The sequence below is a fragment of the Peromyscus eremicus genome, chromosome 22, assembly GCF_949786415.1.
Source record: "Peromyscus eremicus chromosome 22, PerEre_H2_v1, whole genome shotgun sequence".
NCBI classification, from domain to species: Eukaryota; Metazoa; Chordata; class Mammalia; order Rodentia; family Cricetidae; genus Peromyscus; species Peromyscus eremicus.
The window spans coordinates 23,686,822-23,707,629 of NC_081437.1; the positions used below are offsets into that span (position 1 = coordinate 23,686,822).

General features: G+C 49.2%; 1 protein-coding gene across 1 annotated transcript in view; it reads right to left on the reverse strand.

Moving 5' to 3' along the window:
- Positions 1-20,506, reverse strand: part of Drc1 (dynein regulatory complex subunit 1) — a 33,639-nt gene extending 13,133 nt beyond the window's left edge. The window contains exons 1-7 of the mRNA XM_059248463.1: positions 20,269-20,506; positions 12,934-13,021; positions 12,071-12,183; positions 9,119-9,302; positions 6,687-6,824; positions 5,385-5,471; positions 3,696-3,818 (exon numbers count right to left, since the gene is read on the reverse strand). Coding sequence (XP_059104446.1) covers positions 3,696-3,818; positions 5,385-5,471; positions 6,687-6,824; positions 9,119-9,302; positions 12,071-12,183; positions 12,934-13,021; positions 20,269-20,423 — 888 coding nt within the window. The 5' untranslated portion in view covers positions 20,424-20,506. The remainder of the gene's footprint in view (positions 1-3,695; positions 3,819-5,384; positions 5,472-6,686; positions 6,825-9,118; positions 9,303-12,070; positions 12,184-12,933; positions 13,022-20,268) is intronic.
- Positions 20,507-20,808: the final 302 nt, after the last annotated feature.

The window sequence follows — 20,808 nt, forward strand, 5'->3', positions numbered from 1 at the left end:
CTGAGACCTGGGTGGGTAGGACTCAGTGAGGTGACACAGTGAACCCCAGGATCTGGGGAGAGGAAATGGCGCCCAAGACCACAGAAGCAAGGGTCAGAGATGCCAGGAGAGACCATGAGCACTTTAGGATGTAAGGCACCAGGAAATGACAACTAGAGAGGAGGCGGGCTGTGCAGCTGAGCCGCGCCAAGCTGAGGATTCAAAATATCATCAAGTCAAGGAGGTGTCGCTCAGGCTGCTGAGCAGCGGAGTCCCGACCCTGCAGAAAGGTCACTGTCGGCTTGTAGAAACCTGAGTAGAGAGGCTGGAACAATGGTGTACACCTACAATCAGAGTCAGCCAGAAGCCAAGGCAGAGGGACCGTGAGTTCCAGGCCAGCCTGGTCTACATGCTGAAATCTTCAATTTATTACTTACTTTGTTTGCAAGTATGTGGTATCTATGTGTGCTCGCATGAGTGTGTGTGGGATTGCATCCCTCTGGGTCCCAGGTGTGGAGCACAGAGGTTAACATCAGGTTTTTTTCCTCAATTACTCTCCATCTTATTTTTTTTTTTTTTAAGACACTGAACTTGGAACTCACTGACTCTGATTTTTCAAGGCAAGGTTTTTCTGTGTAGTCCTAGCTGTCTTCCCTTTTTTTGTAAATAATTTATTTTTATTTTATGTGCATTGGTGTTTTGCCTGCATGTATATCTGTATGAGGGTGTCCGAGTTAGAGATGGTTATGAGCTGCTGTGTGTGCTGGGAATTGCACCCGGGTCCTTTAGAAGAGCAGCCAGTGCTCTTAACCACTGAGTCATAGCCCCAAAAAAGTCTTTTTTTTCCCTTTGGTTTTCTGAGACAGCGTTTCTCTGTGTAGTTTTGGTGCTGTCCTGGATCTCACTCTGTAGAGCAGGCTGGCCTCGAACTCACAGAGATCTGCCTGGCTCTGCCTCCCGAGTGCTGGGATTAAAGGCGTGCACCACTGACACCCAGCAATAATGTCATTCTTAAAGGAAGATTATATCAGGAAAAATATATATTTTCCTATATACATTTTAAAATATTTTTGCCTTTTTTTAGAAAACGGTACTGGGGATCAAATCCAGGGCCTTGAACATACTAGCTGATCATTCCAACAGTAAGTCATACTTTAAAATATATTTAAGGGTTGGGGGGACGGGGGCAAGAGAGAAATAACTTCTGGAAGACCTCTATGTCTATACCATGGTATATGCACATGAGTGTGTGTGCATACGCGCACACAGACACACAGATACACACACACACATGTAGGAACATCTCCATCACCATCATTTTTTAATGTGTATGTGTGAGCACCTGCATGTATGTATGCATTCTATGTGCAGGTGAAGGCCAGAGCCTGAGTTCCAGGCAGTTGAGAGTTGACCCCATGGATGCTGGGAACCGAGCTAGTCCTCTACAAGAGCAAGTGCATTTGACCCCTGAGCCATCTCGGCAGCCCTTGGTAGCACATTGCTAGCTCTGTAAACCACTTCCACGGTCTCATGTCACTGGATACCGCAAAGAAACCTTAGAGCGGAAGGACTTGTCAGTTTTCCCCTTTGTAATCTGGAAGAATTTAACTATGCTGATTTTATAAGCAAAACTCCAAAGCAACCAGACCCAGGCGACCAAACCACAGCAACCGTCATCCGATTGTTTTGATTTGCGTCTCCAGTTGCACACATTTGACTATTTGTTGGCCATTTTTGCTTCCTCGTGCTTCTTCCAAACATGTGCTCCTGGTTTTGCTGGAGAGCAATTCCAGGGACCAACATCTTGGGCACTGCCAGTGTGCTGAGTGCCCGGCACCAGCCCCGAGCCCTTCGGGCTCCACCAAGATGCAAGGCATCTCCCACTGGGGTCCCAGAGACAATGGCACACGGGGGCTGTTGGCAGTTGTAGCCAAGGATCCCGCACAATTCACAGGAACCTGTGTCTCCCACAGTGTACCTCTGCAGGGCACAGTGACGTGATTTAATATCTGGTCATAGTGTTCTCTCTGTGTTTAATATAATTTCCACACCAATGCCTCACTGTCAATCATCTCCGGTTTTAGTCTCAACACAGCCATCCTTGATTGCTATATATTAAGCATAGGTTATTGGTGTTTGTTTGCTGGTTTTTTTGATAAGGTTCTCATGTAGCCTAGGCTGGCCTCCACCTCACTGTGTATCCAAAGATGACCTGCTGATGCTTCTGCCTCCTCCTTGTAAATTCTGGCACATGATGGATGGTATGCACCATCCCAACCCTTGCTCCATCCCCAGTCCTGCACTAACTGCCACTGTGCCTGGCACATATTCAATGCTTTGTGGTTACCATCCTGCTATTCAAGACAGCAGCTCCTAGTGAGAACTGCACTTATGATTTTAAATGAGCACGGACCAGCCGGGCCTAACTGCATAAGCCTACAACCTCAGCCTAAGGCTGAGGCAAGGTGTGTCATGATTTCAAAGCCAGCCTGGGCTACAGGGCGACTTCATGGCCAGCCTGGGTAACTTGAAACTGTCTCAAAATAGAAAGTAAGAAGAATATTGCAAAATAAAAATAAAAAAACAAAATAAAATAATAAAAAGTAAGAAGAGGGCTAGGGATGTAGGCTCAGGGGTAGAGCATGTGTTTAGTGTGCATGACACTCTAACTTCAATCTCCAGAACAAGAGATACTAGACAGTGTGGTGGTTTGAAAAAAAAAAAAATGGCCCCCAAAGAGAGTGGCACTATTAGGAGGTGTGGCCTTGTTGGAGGAAGTGTGTCACTGTGGGGCGGGCTTTGAGGTCTCTTTTGCTCAAGTTTCCCTCAGTGTGACAGTCACTCGACTTCCTGTTGCCTGCAAGATGTAGCCTCTCAGCTCCAGCATGTCTGCCTGCACGCTGCCATGTTCCCGTCAGGATGATAATGGACTGAACCTCTGAAACTGTGAGCCGCCACCTCAATGAAATGTTTTCTTTATAAGCGTTACCATGGTTATGGTGTCTCTTCACAGCAACAAAAATAACCCAAACTAAAACAGATAGATAGATAGACAGATAGATAGATAGATAGATAGATAGATAGATAGGTAGATAGATAGATAGATAGATAGATAGATAGACCCAAACTAAGATAGATAGATAGATAGATAGATAGATAGATAGATAGATAGATAGATAGATAGATAGATAGATAGATGGGTGGGTGGGTGGGTGGGTGGGTGGGTGGGTGGGTGGACGGACGGACGGACGGACAGACAGACGGACGATAGAGCATGAAGTGCCTAAAATAAAAGCATTTGCTTCCTTCATTAAGAGTTAAACTAAGGGACTGTTAGGAGCACTGTCTGCTCTTGCAGAGGACCTGTGTCCTATTCCTAACCCTCACACAGTGGCTTACAACCATCACTTAGAAGAACTCCCAACACTTAGAAGGTGGAAGTAGAAATATCAGGAGTTCAAGGTCATCCTGGTGCTACTCAGAGTTCAAGACTAGCCTAGGCCACATTAGACCCTATCCAGAAGAAGAAGAAAGAAAAAGAAGAATGAGGAGGAGGAGGAGGAGGAGGAGGAGGAGGAGGAGGAGGAGGAGGAAGAGGAAGAGGAGGAGGAAAAAGAAATACTACACAGTAAGCAGCTGCCTCTGAGACACCACGGGTAGCAGCTAAGATGAGACACTGAAAGGCGACCGATTCCGAGGTGGGAGGCGCCTCTCACCTGCACGTCCCGCTCTAGCTTGATCTTGATGGTGTTGTACTCTTCACAGTCCCAGGCCCGCTGCTTGTTGAGCTGCTTCTCGTAGTCCTCCACCTTCTTCATGCGGTTGATGAGGTACTCCAGCTAAGGGTGGGAAGACGGTCAGATCACGGAGCCTCCCTCCCAACTCAACCCTGCAGAGAGCCCGACAGGCAAGGCACAGTGCCGGGCCTGGGAGTCTCGCGGATGGGGATTCCCGCTGGCATTCAAAGGCCCAAGGAGTTCCCGGAGTCCTGGCTGGGATTTTATTGTAGAAACTATAGAAAGGCACCCTGGGAAGATGTCAAACGGGCTGGAGTGATGGCTCAGCTGTTGAGAGATTAATGTTCCTGCATAGGACCCGAGTTCGGTTCCCAGCACCCACATGACTCCACATCACTGTAACTCCAGCTCCAGGAGATCTAATGACCTCTTCTGGCTTTGGGGTTCTATACACAGTCACATATGCTCACATATCTACTCATTAAAAAAACAGATCTTTTTAAAAAATAATTTTTGAAAAGAAGTTAAACACACCCTATAACCTAGCCTTTACAGTGCAAAATAATAATAATAATGTACCTTACTCCTGTTGTTTCTTTGTTCTGTGTATGTATCAAATAAGGTGATACAATATTTTTTAAATGTGTCTTAAAATTGGATTGTACAGACAGGCAGTGGTGGCACATGTCTTTAATCCCAGGACTCGGGAGGCAGAGGCAGGTGAATCTCTGTGAGTCTGAGGCCAACCTGGTCTACAGAGTGAGTTCCAGGACAGGCTCCAAAGCTACACAGAAAAACTCTGTCCCAAATAAATAAATAAATAAATAAATAAATAAATAAATAAATAAATAAATAATTGAATTGTACACACCGGCAGTCCCAACAATCAGACTTAAGCATGTTCCAAGTTCAAGGTTAGCCTGTTCTACATATTGAGTTCCAGGCAAGCCAGGTCTACATAGACAATGTGAGATTGTCTCAAAAAATTAATAACAGTAATTAAGTAGTGTGTCTTAAACTTTCCTGAGCTGGGGAGATAACTCAGTTGAAAGAGTGCTTGCTTAGCATTCACAAAGGAAGCCCTGGGTTGGACTCCTGTACTTCATAGACTGGACATAACATTGCATACCTATGATCCCAGCACTCGGGGAAGGGGGCAGAGGAGCAAGGTCACTGGCCATATAGAGTGTTTGTGGCCATCCTGAGCTACATGAGACCCTCTCTTAAAAAATAAAAAAATAGCCAGGCGGTGGTGATGCATGCCTTTAATCCCAGCACTCAGGAGGCAGAGCCAGGTGGATCTCTGTGAGTTCGAGGCCAGCCTGGACTACCAAGTGAGTTCCAGGAAAGGCACAAAGCTACACAGAGAAACCCTGTCTCGAAAAACCAAAAATACATAAATAAATAAGAAGGAAAAAATAAAAACACTTCCTTGGGCCACAAACACTACGACCAGAGTGGCTACCCAAGAAGCCAATGACGACATGGTGGAAATGCACTGGACACACTCAGCCTTAAGCCACACTGACTAACGATGAAGCAGAAAGGCGTGTGAGCCATGCAAGTCCTACCCCAGGGTCTTGAGGCTTGAGGCTCGGCCATATCCAGTACTGCCCAGGGGTCAACAGGTCACCCCGGACACCCCCATCCACTCATCCACCCCTTTACCTCCTTGGCATTGTGAGCCTGCAGTGCTCGCTCCCACTTCTTCTTGTTATTGGACAGTAGCTCTTGCCGTTCTAGCTCAAACGCTTTCTACAACCAAGACAGGAAAAGATCCTGGTGTCTGTTTCCACTGCAGGGGTGGGGGTGGCCCACCAGTACCAAAGGACTTTCAGGGAACCACACAAGTGCCTAGTCATACAGATGAAGTCACATACACACGTGGATCTCCCAAAATGGCTGCTGAAAGAGTTGACTGGAAGTCAGCAAATGTGTACTTCACATAAATTTTGAAAGAAAGCTTGCCCAGAATCCCACAGCCTGGTCTACCAGAGGCCTGGTACGAGAGGCAAAAGAGGTGCTCTGGTTGGCAAGCACAGGGCCAACCTCAGCGTGTATCTCAGCCTTGACTCTACAAAGACAGCATGCAGACGGTGAAGACCTGCCCATTGCGGAAGTGACAGTCAGGAGAGAGGACCCCAGCCCTCTTGTCTCTCTTGCATTTTTTGGAGGACCTAAAACCCCATCTCAATCTTGAACGTGTCACTCAAATCCAAGGCAATGACCTCTGATTCCTACTTGTCACTTCCTGGTCCCTATCCCCTCACCTCGCCGGCCGGACACCAGCCGGACATCCCTCACTCACTCCCTGTGGTTCATCTCCACTGTCAGCTTGAACTGAGAGGCTCCTGGGAGACAGCACACCTCTTGGAGAGTCTGAGACGGACTTAGGAAAAGAGCCATCCTGCATATGGGTGGTCCGTTAGCTTAGGACCCTGAGTAAACAGGCTGGGGGGTCTGGGTGGGGGAAAGGGAGACGAGGACACTCTTCAGCCCAGGCATACTCCTCTCTGCTTCCCACCTTCATGTGAACTGCTCAGTGCCAGGCCCTCTCCAGCAGGACAAACTGAGTCCTCTGAACCCCACCAGCTGAAGCAAGACTTTTCCCCTTAAGTTGTCTTGTTCGGGTACTGGTTCGGGTACAGTGACAGAAAACTGACCGCCGCACATGCTCCAACCCTGTCACAGTACTTATTAGCCAAATAAAATGCCTAGGAACTGACATGCTTAGCGGGAGCCATTGCCCGTGAGAACACAGGCTCCAGTGGGGGCTCTGTTTGGTTCATGGCTGTCTCGTCTGCCCCTGGAACAATACCTGCCATACAGTAAACACTTGACTATTACTTGTTGAATAAGTGAATGAGTGAGCAAACAAACCCTAAAATCAGAGGTCAGAGCCACTGGGGCCCCACCTTGGACTGTCAGGACAGGTGTGGCTGTCCTCCAGGTATCCCCACAAGCCCTCACCTCGATGTGAAAGAGCTCCTGACGGAAGTTCTTCATCACATTCTTCACCTGCTCCTCCATCCTCTCCAGAAGCAGGCTGATGTCGTCTGACTGTTTCTTCAAGTCCTTCACATACTGGTCATCCTTTATTTTTAACTCCTTGAGAACGGCACAGGCAGAAGTTGGTCAGAAACGGAGACAGAAGCAAGAGCTTCCAAGCATACCGACCCACCACCTCCCATTCAAATCTGTAAACAGTAGGAATTAAGGCAGGCATGATGGCATGGCCTAGAGATGGGAGGGTTGTGAGTGCGACTCAGCCTTGGCTACTAAGTGAGTTTGAGGCCACACTTAGTTTCATAGTGGGCTCAAGGCTGGCCCGGCCTAAACAGCAAGACTTGATTTAAAAAAAAAAAAAAGAATCCCAGGTGTGGTGGCATGTTGTAGAATATTATTTTAACTAGGCAAAGATGTGTTACATTTGTTGATGCTGCAGAATATCACTTTAACTGTGTAAAGGTGTGTTACTTTTGTTTATGCTGCATTTGTTTAAGGACGTAAGGATGGTGTGTTTAATTATGTAAAGATGTGTTGCATCTGTTTCACCTTGCCTGCCAAGGCATCTGATTGGTCTAATAAAGAGCTGAATGGCCAATAGCTAGGCAGGAAAAAGGATGGGCAGGGCTGCCAGGCAGAGAGAATAAATAGGAGGAGAAATCTTAGGCACCAGGAAGAGGAGGGGGAGGCAGAGGGGGGGGGGAGGAGGAGGAGGAGGAGGGGGAGGAGGGAGGAGGGAGGGAGGGGGAGGAGGGAGGAGGGAAGGAGGAGGAGGAGGGAGAGGAGGGAGAGGTGGGGATGGGGGGTAGGGGGGATAGGGAAGAGAATGGGGGAGACAGGAGAGAATCAGGGAGACGCCTGGGGCCGAAAGTCAGGAAGCCACCAGCCAGCAGACACAAGAAGCAGTGAAAGTAAGATGTACAGAAGCAGGAGCTGGAGAGATGGCTCAGTGGTTAAGAGCACTGGCTGCTCTTCCAGAGGACCTGAGTTCAATTCCCAGCACCCACATGGCAGCTCACAACTGTCTTTAACTATAATCCCATGGAATCCAATGCACTCTTCTGGTGTGCAGACACAGAAGCAGACAAATCACCCATACACATTAAATAAAAAAATAAATCTTTAAAAGAGAGAGAGAGAGATACAGAAGAAAAGAAAAGTAAAAATGCCAAGGCAAAAGGTAGATCAAGAGAAACAGGTTAATTTAAGTTAAAAGAGCTAGCCAGAAACGAGCCCAAGCTAGGCCAAGCATTCATAACTAATAAGTCTCTATGCCATGATTTGGGAGCTAGTTGGCAGAGGTTGGCAGTGCAGGGCGGAGCCTTGTGCTGGGGAATCATCTACCACTGAGCTCAGCCCTAGCCCCGACCCTAGAGTTTTCAACAAGTCCACACGATGCTCAAAGTCCTTTCAATGTTATTAGAGCCAGAGATGTAGCTCAGATGATATCACCCAGCATGCAGGGCTGGGTCGGTAGAGTGCTCACCTAGCATGCAGGGCTGGGTCGGTAGAGTGCTCACCTAGCATGCAGCTGGCCCCAGCTTTGAACCACAGCACCACATAAACCCAGTATAGTGACGTACGCCTGTAATCTCAGTGCTTGGGAGGCAGAGCCAAGAGGATTAGAAATTGATGGTCGTTCTCAATTACAGACTGTCAAAGCCAACCTGGACTATAGGACTGTGCCCAGAAACTGAATATGTTTAAAAAAAAAAAAAGGGGGGGGGGTGGAGGGAGCATTATTGAAATAGCTGGACAGTTCGTATGTAAGATATGAAACAGTGTTCCCGCCTTATGTCATAAAAATTAACTCCGATGGAATAAAAACGTAAAAGCAGAGCCTAAAACAGCGAGGGCCTGGGAGAAAACAGGAAAAGCCTCGGGACACTGGATTTGCAGTGGGAACAAAATCAAAAATAGACAAACGGGACTGTACCAGACTCAAAACCTTCTGAGAGTTTAAAGAAACTGCCAACGGGCTGGAGAGATGGCTCAGCGGTTAAGGGCACTGGCTGCGTTTCCAGAGGTCCTGAGTTCAGTTCCCAGCAACCACAGGGTGGCTCACAACCATCATAATGAGATCTGGTGCCCCCTTCTGGCCTGCAGGCATACGTGCAAGCAGAACACTGTGTACATGATAAATCTTTACCACTTAGAACAGAAATACAATCAAGTGGGTTTCTTTCTTGTTTATCAACATGATCTCATTGCTGCAGCCCCATCCGCCTTGGACTTGCTGTCGTCCTCCAGCAGCCTCCCAAGTGCCGGGATTACAGGTGCACATCACCACTCCGGGCTTGAATTCGTTCACAGGCTAGATGATAAAGCAAGGCAGGAAAAGCCAAGGACCACCAGGCCACGCCCCTCTCAGCCAGGACGGAGGCCCCGCCCCTTGCCTGCTGCAGCTCGCTGATCAGCTTGTTCTTGTCCTCCACGAGGCCAGCGCAGTGCACCTGCTGGGTGTTGAGCATCTCCCACAGTTCCTGGGGAATCCGCTTCCGTCGGCCCTCCTCCCATTTCACCGTGATTTCGTCAAATTTGTCCTGGCTGGTCTTAAGTTCATTCTCCAGCTTCTCGAGTCTGCAAATAGAAGCATGCTGGGTGCCCTAGGTCCTGCCTTCCAGAGGAGCAGGCAGCTTCTCCTGAGAGCATTAGACGGGCTCCATGGTCCAGGCCCTCCTCTCAGACTCACCCAAAGAAAAACCAAACTCTGGGGAAACTACTTCCAGCTTAATTTCGTACTGCATATTTATTTATGTATTGTGTTTTTGTAAGTGTGTGTACATGCACATGTGTGTGGGGGCAGGCATGTGACACAGCCTTTGTGTTGAGGACACAGGACAACTTGAAGAAGTCAGTTCTCTGCTTTCACCATGTGGGTCCCAGAGATGAACTCGGTTCGTCAGTCTTGGGGCAAGCACCCTTACCTACACCCTTTCTTTTAGTTTAATGCTTCACCCCATGTAACTTATATCAAGCCCCTGCCAAGACAGACCCAGCAAGCCCATCTCTTGACAACCCATCCACGAAAGCACGGACCCTTCCATGTCTCTCTCCCCCTCTCTGCATGCCCATGCTCAAATCTCTATTGAAATCTGCGGTGGTTAATATTGTTTGTCATTGTGGCGGGGTTTAGAGTCACCATAGACACAAACCTTTGGGCGTGTCTGCAAGGGCATGTCAAAATTAAGTCAACTGAGGTGGGGAACCAGCTCTAAATATGGGCAGCACCCATGCATAGATTAAAAGGTTGACGTCCGGGGCTGAGTCAAAAGGACAAGCTGAGCTGAACACCAGCATTCACCTCCCTCTGCCTTTCGGCTTCGGGTGCAGTGTGAGCAGCTGCTGCCCGGGGCTCCTGCTGACACGACATCCTTGTGACCCCCAAACTGTGAGCCAAAAGAAGCCCTCCCTTCTCTAAGCTGATCCTGTCCAGCATTTTGTCAAAGCATCAGGACAAGTGACTCAGACCAAACCTCTTCTTCATAAATGCCAACCCCAATTTAAAAAACAAGGCAATGTTCAAGCACCTCCACGCATTCTCCTGAAGCCAGCCCGGCCAGGTGAGAGGGTGACATATTTAGAATTATTACATCTTAGCTTCAAATCCTGACCTTACTGTGAGTAGACTCAAGACAAATCACGGAACCTCCACACGCCTCCCTTTCCTCCTCTGTACCACGCAGAGGATGAAACACCTACCCTGGCAACCTTGGGTACCCGTTGTTAGGACACTGTTTGGGGGCTCAGTGTCTGGCAACCACTTCACAAGCTTTACCTAAGTTCTTTTTGTTGGGAGTCTCAGCTGCAGTCCAGGCTGGCCTGGAACTCAGTAGGTACCCCTGAGCGGCTTCAAAACTGAGGTTATTCTCCTACCTCGACTTTCCAGTACTGAGATGAATACAGGCATGACTTCCACACCCAGCTCTTAAACTCTTACATATGCTGTCATTAACAGCATAGCCTCAGGTGTCCCCTTCCATCATCAGTAACAAAATCAGGAGTGCCTTTCGGAGATTCCAAAGAGGCCCTGTGAAGGGGTACGCCAAGGATGCGGTAGAGAAGTCGCCATCAGAGCTGAGGCCGGAGCGCTTCTGAAATGGTGGCTAGGACCACATCAGTGAATGCCTATAACTCTATAAGACTATCACCAAAAAAGGGCACACATTTCTTTAATGACAGGAGCCACAACATAAATATCCTATGATCACATCCCCTACACCTCCACTGTCCAAGCTAGGTCACAGTACCCATTACAATTTTTCTTTTCTTTTCTAAAATACGCTGCCATATATGTACATAACACTGGGCTATCTGTGGGTCTGGTCATTTAATTGATTTAAATAAAGAGCTTCTTGATTGATTTTTTTCCCCTCTCCTCTGCCCTCCAAATCTTCACTATCACGTAGGCTTGAAACAGCGTCTCTAAATGCCCGCCACAGTGACGTCATCTTTCAGCATGACTTCAGGTAACGGTCCTGTATGCCAGACTGCAGAAAACAAGCCACACGGTTTTCCAAGGTGTTTACTAGGATCAGAGAAGCCTGGCTAAGAGGAAGAAAGCCCAATGCACAACAACACTTTGTCTCAAAGTATCGATGCCTCATCTGAGCCCGTCGTCGCTTCTGCAGATACACCACTAGGGGGCGCTCCAAGCCCAGGTTTCTATCAATTCTGCGGCAGCTCTAGAGCTGCAAAAAAGAAGTTCGCTGGCAGAGGCGGGTGTTGACTTCAGGTGAAGGTACACACACACACACACACACACACGCACACGCACACGCACACGCACACGCACACGCACACACCCTGTACCTCCCCCCATAGTCACCACGGGCTTTGTCAGCAACTCCTACTCAACAAGCTGCACCTGCAAGAGTCCTTCTCGGGACCGCTGGCAGCATCTGAGCCACACCTGCCACTCCCAAGCCCATGCTGAGATTGCAAACCTCTGCCTAAAAAACTCCTTCTCAACAGCCGGAACCCTACTTGGCCTTTCCAGCCCAACCTAAAAGCCTGCTCAGTTTCCTCTGGCGGCTGCAGAGAAACCCTATAAGCCTCCTTGTGTGACTTCCTACGGCTCTTCACACTCATCTCAATTCCAGATCAGACTGCGGTTGAGTGTTCCCTGTGGATCGAGGGAGTCTACCCCTTCCAGCCCGCACAGCTTGGGACACTTGAGGAGGGGAGGGAGAGGACAGCCAGGTGGGGGAAGAGGGAAGGTGGAGTCGTGAGAAGCAGGTAGGAGATTTCATGAGAGACTGAGTTGGACAGATTTTCGTTCCAAGGACTCAAAAGAACATTAGGACCGGCACGTCGTCGGCAGTGCGCAAGCGCGGTCGATGCCTCACCTCTGACGCTTAATCTCTTCTTCTTCCACCCTCCTATGGATCTCTCGGATGTCGGTAGCCACCAGGATATTTGTCACCAACTCCGTACCACAGAGCAGTAGTTTCGTCAGTTTCTAAAAAAACGAAGAGATGAGAATCTGTAAAGCTAGAACATTCTGTAAAGGATTTAAGAGGGGCGATGACATGGCTCACTGGGCTAAGGGGCCTTGCTGCCAAACCAGGTAACTTGAGTTCAACCCACAAAACCTGCATTGTAGAACCGACTCCCACAAACTGTCCTCTGCCATATGCACCATGGCACATACACCCCAGGCACATAAAATAAATAAAATGTAATTATATATTTAAAAAATTAAGGCTGGGGGTGGTAGTGCACGCCTTTCATCCTAGAACTCAGGAGGTTGAGGCAGGTGGATCTTTTTTTAAGGCCAACCTGGTCTACACAGCAAATTCCAAGCCAGCTTGCTTTGGGGTTGGCTTGTCTCTGCTGCCCCGCCCACTCAGTATTTACACGGGTTCTGGGGATCTGACCTCCAGCCCTTGTGCTTTGGACACCGGCACTTTCTCTGTCTTTGAGACAGGCTCACACTGTATCCTAGGCCAGCCTTAAACACAGAGCAATCCTCCTGCCCCGGTGTCCTGGATGCTGGTGCTACAGACACGCGCCACCTTTCCTGAGAAGAACCCACAATCTGAAAGCTCACTCCTGGGGGATGGGGACCACCCCCACCCCAGCCCACCCCAGCCTACCCCACCCCCGCCCCCCACCGGGCAGACTCCAGATCTGCTGGTGGAGAGAAGGGAACACAAAAGGTGTAGTTCCCTCCTGCCAAGGGTCTCGGCTGTCGCCGGCCAGCTCGTACCAGTCTGCTCTCTTCTTTCTGCTTGTAGCTCTTGCTCTGCTCCTCCTCACTCTCCTTCTTCCCATCTAGATACTCTCCCAAGGCTTCCCTGCGGCACAAAGACACCAACGCGGAGGCTGCTGTTACCCGAGTGTTCGCGCTCCGTCTTTAAACGCTCCGTAGAACCAAAGGCAGCCCACTTGGATTTTTCTTTTCTTTTTCTTTTTTTCTTTTTTTTTGGACACAGGATCTCACTTTGTAACCCCTAGCTGGCCTGAAACTCGATATGTAAACCAGGCTGGCCGTGAACTTGAAGAGATCCACCTGTCTCTGGTCCCAAGTGCGGGGACTGCAGACAGGAGTCATCACGCCAGACTTAGATACATTTTTAAATAATAAGACTAGAGGTGTGGCTCAGTGGTAAAAGCTTGCCTGGGTTCAATCCCCAGCCCCAGAATCACAGAAGAAGAAAAAAAAAATCACCATACATACAATGATAATAAAAACAGTGCTGAGTTCTAAGACAGCCGGGGTTATGTAAAGAGACCCTGTCTCGCCAGGCGGTGGTGGCGCACGCCTTTAATCCCAGCACTCGGGAGGCAGAGCCAGGCGGATCTCTGTGAGTTCGAGGCCAGCCTGGTCTACAGAGCGAGATCCAGGAAAGGCGCAAAGCTACACAGAGAAACCCTGTCTCGAAAAAACCAAAGAGACCCTGTCTCAAAACAACAGGCGGTGGTGACGAAGGCCTTTGATCCCAGCACTCGGGAGGCAGAGGCAGGTGGATCTCTTAAGTTCGAGGCCAGCCTGGTCTACACAGTGAAACTCTGTCTCAAAAAACAACAACAACAACAAAACCCCACACTAGAAGCAAATGTAAGAGAATGGAGAACCTTAGCACACCAAGCCCATCTTTGAAAAAATCCAGTCAGGTGAAAAAGACTTGAGAGCTACCAGTCGCCTTGATGGTGGGAACTGTCGGTTTACGGAATCTGGAATCACCTGGGAGACGGGTGTCTGGACTGTACATGGAGTTTGTCTTGACAGAATGGCTGAAATGGGAAGACTCACCACCCACCAACCCTGACCGGGATCCTTCCCTGCTGTGAACTATGAGCTGAAATAAACTCCCCCAAGAGTTGCCTTTGACACAGCAGCAGGAAAAGTAACCAAGACGGTCGGGTGCCTGGTGGCTGGCACCTCTGTGTGCCATTTGTCTACATGATGACCGGCAAAATGCCAGCTAATGCCACTTTTCACCGTTCTGACCTTCCTTTTCTCTGCATCATTCCCTTAAGCTTTACCTTGGGCTCCAGGAGGGAACAGGTCTGCATGGCAAACGGCCTTTGATGAGAATTAAAACCAGCCCAGGGCAGCAAGGACTTCCTTATCTCTGGCAGGCTCTGCCTCACTGGTCCTGAGATATGGTCAACCAGGAAAACCATAACCTGAGAGCTAGGCCAGGGACAGATTTCTCATTGGCATTCACTCTCCAGTGCGGCCACATTAAGAGTAAATTCCTCCCCTGCCTTTAGTTGGCCTTTCCAACGGGTAGCTGGGCCCGGACCTTTGGGACCCCTCAGCGTAGACCCCTAGGAATCCAGTTACATCCTTAGTTAGGGGTTCTACTGCTGAGATGAAACATTATGACCATAAAGCAAATTGGGGGAGGAAAGTGTTTATATAGCTTAAACTTCTGTGTCACTGTTCATCATCAAAGGAAGTCAGGACAGGAACTCAAATAGAGCAGGAACCTGGAGGCAGGAGCTGATGCAGAGGCCCTGGAGAAATGCTGCTTACCGACTTGCTCCTCATGACTTGTTCAGCCTGCTTTGTTATAGAACCCAGGACCACCAGTCCGGGGATGGCCCCACCCACAATGGGCTTGTCAATTAAGAAAATGCCCTACAGGTTTGCCTACAGTCCAATCTTTAGGAGGCGTTTTCTTTCTTTCTTTTTTTCTTTCTTTCTTTTTTTTTTTTTGGTTTTTCGAGACAGGGTTTCTCTGTGTAGTTTTGGTGCCTGTCCTGGATCTCACTCTGTAGACCAGGCTGGCCTCAAATTTACAGAAATCTGCCTGCCTCTGCCTCCCGAGTGCTGGGATTAAAGGGGTGCGCCACCACCGCCCAGCTTATTTTTATTTTTTAATGATGTATATGTGTATGTGTTGGGGGAGGGGGTATGTGCAAATGCAGATGTAGGTGCCCATGGAGTCCAGAAGAGGGCGGTGAATCCCCTGGAGCTGGCATTTCAGGCAGTCATGAGACACCCAATGCGGATGCTGGAGCCATCCCCTGGTCCTGCACAAGAGCAGTATACATGCACTCTTAGCCCCTGGGCCGTCTCCAGTCCCAACAGCTTGCTTAAGTAACTTACGCAACAGTGATCTAAAGAGCTGCTTAGCCCAGAAAAGGATGGGTGTGACCTCGACTAAGCTTGAGAGCAGAGCATGGTGGCTCTGGCCTGTAATCCAGCACTCTACAGGCCAAGGGAGAGGGTTGTGAGTTTAAGGCCAGCCACCTGGGTTACATAGTGCGGCTCCATCTCAAAAAAAGAAGAAAAAAAATTAAAACGCCAGTTGAGGTAGGCACTGTGACCAACACCTATGATTCCTACTATCTGGAAAACAGAGAAGGGGGGCGGGGATGAAGGAAGAGGGAAGGGCCTTCCTCACTCCCAAGTCACAAGTAGTCATAAGGGCTCCTGAGTGGTTTAGGAAGGAAGCTGTCAGATTTCCAGCATTCATTAGGAAACAAGGAGAGCCCTCCACTGGCCTCAGCTCCACCCACTCTGTTCAAAGTCCACCGCAGCCCATTTTTGAGATAAGAGAGCTGAGAGCCCCCACTGGGGAGTCGTACCCAAATCCTTCTCATCCTTTCGCTCAGTCTCCTGATCTGAATTTACCCTTCGCTTTTCTGGAAGGAACACTAATTGTTCCCTTCTGCTAGGACGCTGCCAGACTATCTGACCTGTCTGTATCCCCAGCCCCACCTCAAACTTCCTACATTGGCCATCAATCAATTAATTAATAACCAACTCCTGTCTAAATACTTCCAGCTAATCCCTGGGACAAAGATCAGGGGTTCAGAAAGGAAAGTGACGGCTATAAACTGTCACCAAGTTTCTATTTCAATCCCTTTTCAGCTTTAATCCATCCGTTTTGACCTCCCGGGCATTGTGCTGGCCAATACGGTGGACACTGGCCACACGCCACTAACAGGCCCTTGAAATGAGGCGAGACCAAACTAAAATGTGCCGTGAGTTTAACTCACTACAGGGCTGGAGAGACGGCTCAGAGGCTGAGAACACTTGTTCGGGCAGAGGGCCTGGGTTCAGATCTCAGTACCCACATGCCTTGAAATCAGTCTAGTCCCAGGGATCCGATGCCCTGGTCTTCCCAGGCACAAGGCATGCACATAGTACACATGCATTCATGCAGGCAAAACCATCATGCTGTGGAATAATCCTCTTGCACACTGTAAAGATTTGTCACTTGAAGTGGTTTAATAAAGCACAGCCGGCAGGAAGTATAGGCTGGCCACCAAACTAAGGATGATGGTAAGGAGAAGGGCGGAGTCAGGAGTTGCCAGCCAGATGCAGAAGGAGCAGGAGATGAATGTGCCATGCTAATAAAGGTACTGCCACGTGGCAGAGTGTAAATAAGGAGCATGGGTTAACTTAAAATGTAAGAGTTAGTTAGTAATAAGCCTGAACTACTGGCCAAGCATTTATAATTTATACTAAGCCTGGGTCAATTATTTGGGAAGCAGCAGCTGGGTATTTGGGAACAGGCAAAGGGGGTGAGGTGGGGGGGGGGGGTCGGACCAGGAAACATCCATTTACACCATCATATAACATAACATAAAGTAAAGAAATCTAAAAACAAAAACCATCCACCAGGGGCTGGGAAAATAGAAACTTTGAGGACCTCAGTTCGAACCTCCGGCCTCCAGCCCCCACAGGAAGCTGGGCATGGTCATCCTCTGTTGTCCCATTGTGTTGTGTTGTTTGCTGGTTGTTTTGGGACAGGCCCTCCTTATGTAGCTCAGGATGGCCTGGAACTCATGATCTGTCTCCTTCACCTCCCTAAGTCATGGAGTTACTGGCATGTACCACAGCAACTTCACCCTGGAAGCTGGTGGGCACTTCTCTCCCTTGGAATGACCCTTCAACCCTCCCTCCCCCTCCTTCCCTCCCTCTCCCCCTCCTTCCCTTCTTTTTCTCCTTTTCTCTCCCTTCCCCTCCTCTCCCCTCCTCTCCAGTTCTTCCTTTTTGTGCTGGGAACTGGCACGTGATTGGTCACTGAGCTATATCCTCTCCTTACCTGGAGTAGACCTATTTCCTCCATCGTGCTGAACAGTTTCTTTATGATTAGGATTTTATTTTATGTTAAAGGGTGTTTTGCCTGCATGTATGTATGTCTGTGTACCATGTGCCTGCACAGTGCCCACAGAATCCAGAAGAGGGCATTGGATCCCCTGGAACTGGAGTTAGAGACAGTTGTGACCTGCCATGGGGGTTAAAAATCAAACCTAGATCCTCTGAAAGAACAGCCACTGCTCTTAACTGCTGAGCCATTTCTCCAGGCTTCTTTAGTGTTTTGTTTTGCCTTGTTTTGACACAGGATCTCACTAGGTAGCCCTGGCTGGCCTAGAACTCCCTATTTTGACAGAGCTGGCCCTGAACTCAGAGATACCCGCCTGCCTCTGCCTCCTGAGTGCTGGGATTACAGGCGTGCACACCACACTGATGACAACTATTTTTGATTGTTTGTTTGTTTTTATGTTTTTTGAGACAGGGTTTCTCTGTGTAGCCCTGATTGTCCTGGAACTCGCTTTGTAGCCCAGGCTGGCCTCAGACTCACAGAGATCCGCCTACCTCTGCATCCTGAGTGGTGGGATTAAAGGCATGTGTCACCACATGGGGCTGACAACTATCTTTTTAAAAAAAATCTTACTTATCTATTCATTTGTGTGTGTGTGTGTGTGTGTGTGTGTGTGTGTGTGTGTGTGTGTGTGTACTCAAACCATGGTACACTTCTGGAGGTCAGAGGACAACTTTCAGAAGTTGTCTCTTGCCTTCTACTTTAATTGAGACAAGGGAAAATAAGGCTAGAATCTCCAAAGGGGTGTGGAGGGTCATGTTAGTCATACACACACATACAAGTACGTGATTGTACAAATTCTCCCAATTCAGGGACAATAAAGAGCATTTAGAATTATTTCACTCTGAATACCCATCACTTAGAAACTTGAAATATGCTGCTACCATAAAGCAGAAAAAATTAATTTTAATATTACGACAAATATGCCGGATATGCTGGCACCCAGTGTCTGCAGCACTTGGGAGGCTGAGGCAGGAGAATTTCAGGGAGTTCAGGATCACTGCCTAGAACAGACTCTCCTACCCCAAAGGTATTGCCAATGCATTGTTACATTATGTATGCACTAACAAAGAGAACTGGGACAAGGGTGGGGCTGGACCGTGAACCTCTGCCTAATGATCCACGTGGGCCGCTTCTGCGGGCTGACTCTTTGGCTACTCAAGATTACTAAAAGAGGACTCTCTCCTCAACCTGAGACCCACTTCCAAATGCCTAAAGGACTTCTCAGTTTTAATACCTTACAATGTTCAACTTGGCTTAACATGTTCAAAACCCAGTCTCTGATGTCCCGCCTGGCTGTCCCACCGGCGGCTCGCCGTCACCCTAGGAACAGACGCTGCCACAGGCTGCTCTCCCTGCTTCACCAGCTTCTGCTCCAACAGCCAATCCGGAACGTCCATCAGTCCCAACTCGAAACGCTGTCCTGAGTCCAGTGCTTCTCTCTACACCACCACCACAAAGAGTCCAGGCCAATCCAGAGCCTCCCCAGAACCAGAGCACCCGCCTCCTGCCCTCGTCTCCTTGGTGATGCCTTTGACCCCTCACCCCAGTCCTCAAGAAGTAAGTAGAGCCATTTGAAGGCGAAAGTGCCACCCTTCCCATGGAGAAAGTAGCCTTTATTTTGTTGAGACATTATCGTATACCGTTAGTTCTTTCTGGGGCTTCAGGCCACCCTTTCTAGCTGCCTGTCTTTAGGTCCCATACCCATTACCCTCCTCTCCTCCTTACTGTCCTCCTCACAGCTCCTAAAGTGCCACTCACTCCCTTTGTTCACTCTACTTTGTCCTCTCTCCCCCATTAGAGTCCAAACTTCCCGAGGGAACTTCTGTTTTATACGTCACCGAATCCCCAGTATCACTCACTGTCAAGGCCAGAGCGACAGCCAAAAGCATGATCCGCAGACAGCTTTGGAGACGGTTAAATTCAGCACTATTTGGAGCCCAACAGAAGGGCAGACGAGAGTCCAGTTCATCTGTTCGCCAGAGAAAGCAGGGACAGACACACTGGGAATGCTCCTGCCTTGCCCCGTTCCTGAACCAATACCAGCTCTCATCCCAGAACCTATTAACTAATGAAGTGGCGGGGTCCCCAGGAGGAAGAACCTGGAAGACAATGGCAAACACACACTGTAATGATGCCCACAGCCCTCCCCCCAAGGACTGGTGGACCTCAGGGAACTGACAGTGAGCCAAGAGGGCTAACCCAGACAGTTTTAGGACAATTAAAACAAGATCTGAGTTATCACTGATACCTAGCGACGCAGACCCTCATCATGGCCTTACCCAACTAGGATGAAGCCACATGGGCACCAACATTTTATGCTTCTGCTGGATCTGTACACTCAGCCAATGGTCATTTTTTTTTTCTGCTCCCCCAAAGTAAAAACGGAATGAACTACTTAGAAGTTGAAGAGCTGCCACATTAAGTCTGGGTAAGAGCTCTCACAGTGTGGGAGCCCAACGGTTGTCCCTTCGACTGTGCCTAAGCTAATAAAGACTTCGGAGCCAAGGGGGCATGGCGAGGATGCAGGCCTGGAGGCTCCCCTCACACCTCCTAACTCACGGGTCTGGCCCTCGAAATACCTGGATGGATTCTAGCAAATGATTATCAATTTCTGCAAGCACAAACAAGTAGCTATCCTGATCTTTGCTACAGTACATCAGCATGACCTAGGGGCCAGTGAGTGTGGTCACTAATTGAAATGAAAACGTTTCCTTTTCTTTCGAGGAGACAGGGCCTTACTAGGTAGACCAGGCTATCCTTGACCTCAAAGAGGTCTGCCTGTCTCTGCCTCGTTAATCCTCTGGGATTAAAGGCCACTACACCTAGCTGGCCTAAAACTCACTGCTTGCATGTTCTGGAAGAAAAAGTTTCCTGCTCACACTTAGACCACACCCATCCTTCACCGCAGGGCCCCCACCCAGCCCGCCCCCAGCTCCCACACTGCGGTCAAGGTTCCCGCCACCCTTGCTCACCGCCTCCGGGCTTCCTGGCGAGCAGCGATGCGCAGGCGCCTGGCCTGGATACGCTCCTGCGGGTTATCCGAATGCACCGAGGGCCCGTGAATCGGGGTAGCTAAGTTTTCGTCCCCATTCTGCTCTATGACCCCAAGGTTTCCTGACGGATTCATGGCAGCGGCCTCCCGCCCGCTGGCAGCTCCGCCTGGACCCGCCGAGGCTCGGTTGCTAGGAACAAGCCGTTGCCAGGGGAAGGCCGTCACCTGACCCACAGGGGGCGTAACTGTGCGTGCGCTGCCCGTGCAGCTCTTCGGTCCTCACCAAGCTTTGTATGTTTGTATCCCACCTGGGGACTTTATTCCCCTTGCCTGAAGTTAGTTTGCATAAGGCTGGCTTGTCCTGTCCCCACGAAGGCAGCTGGCACCTCATCACTTTCTGACTCGAATGACCAAAATTCATCCATCACCCACTGACTAAATGAGTATTTCTAAAATGCACATTCCTCCAATGTAACTGAGTACCTGCTGCATGGAAAGCATTGTGCTCTAGCTAAGGATA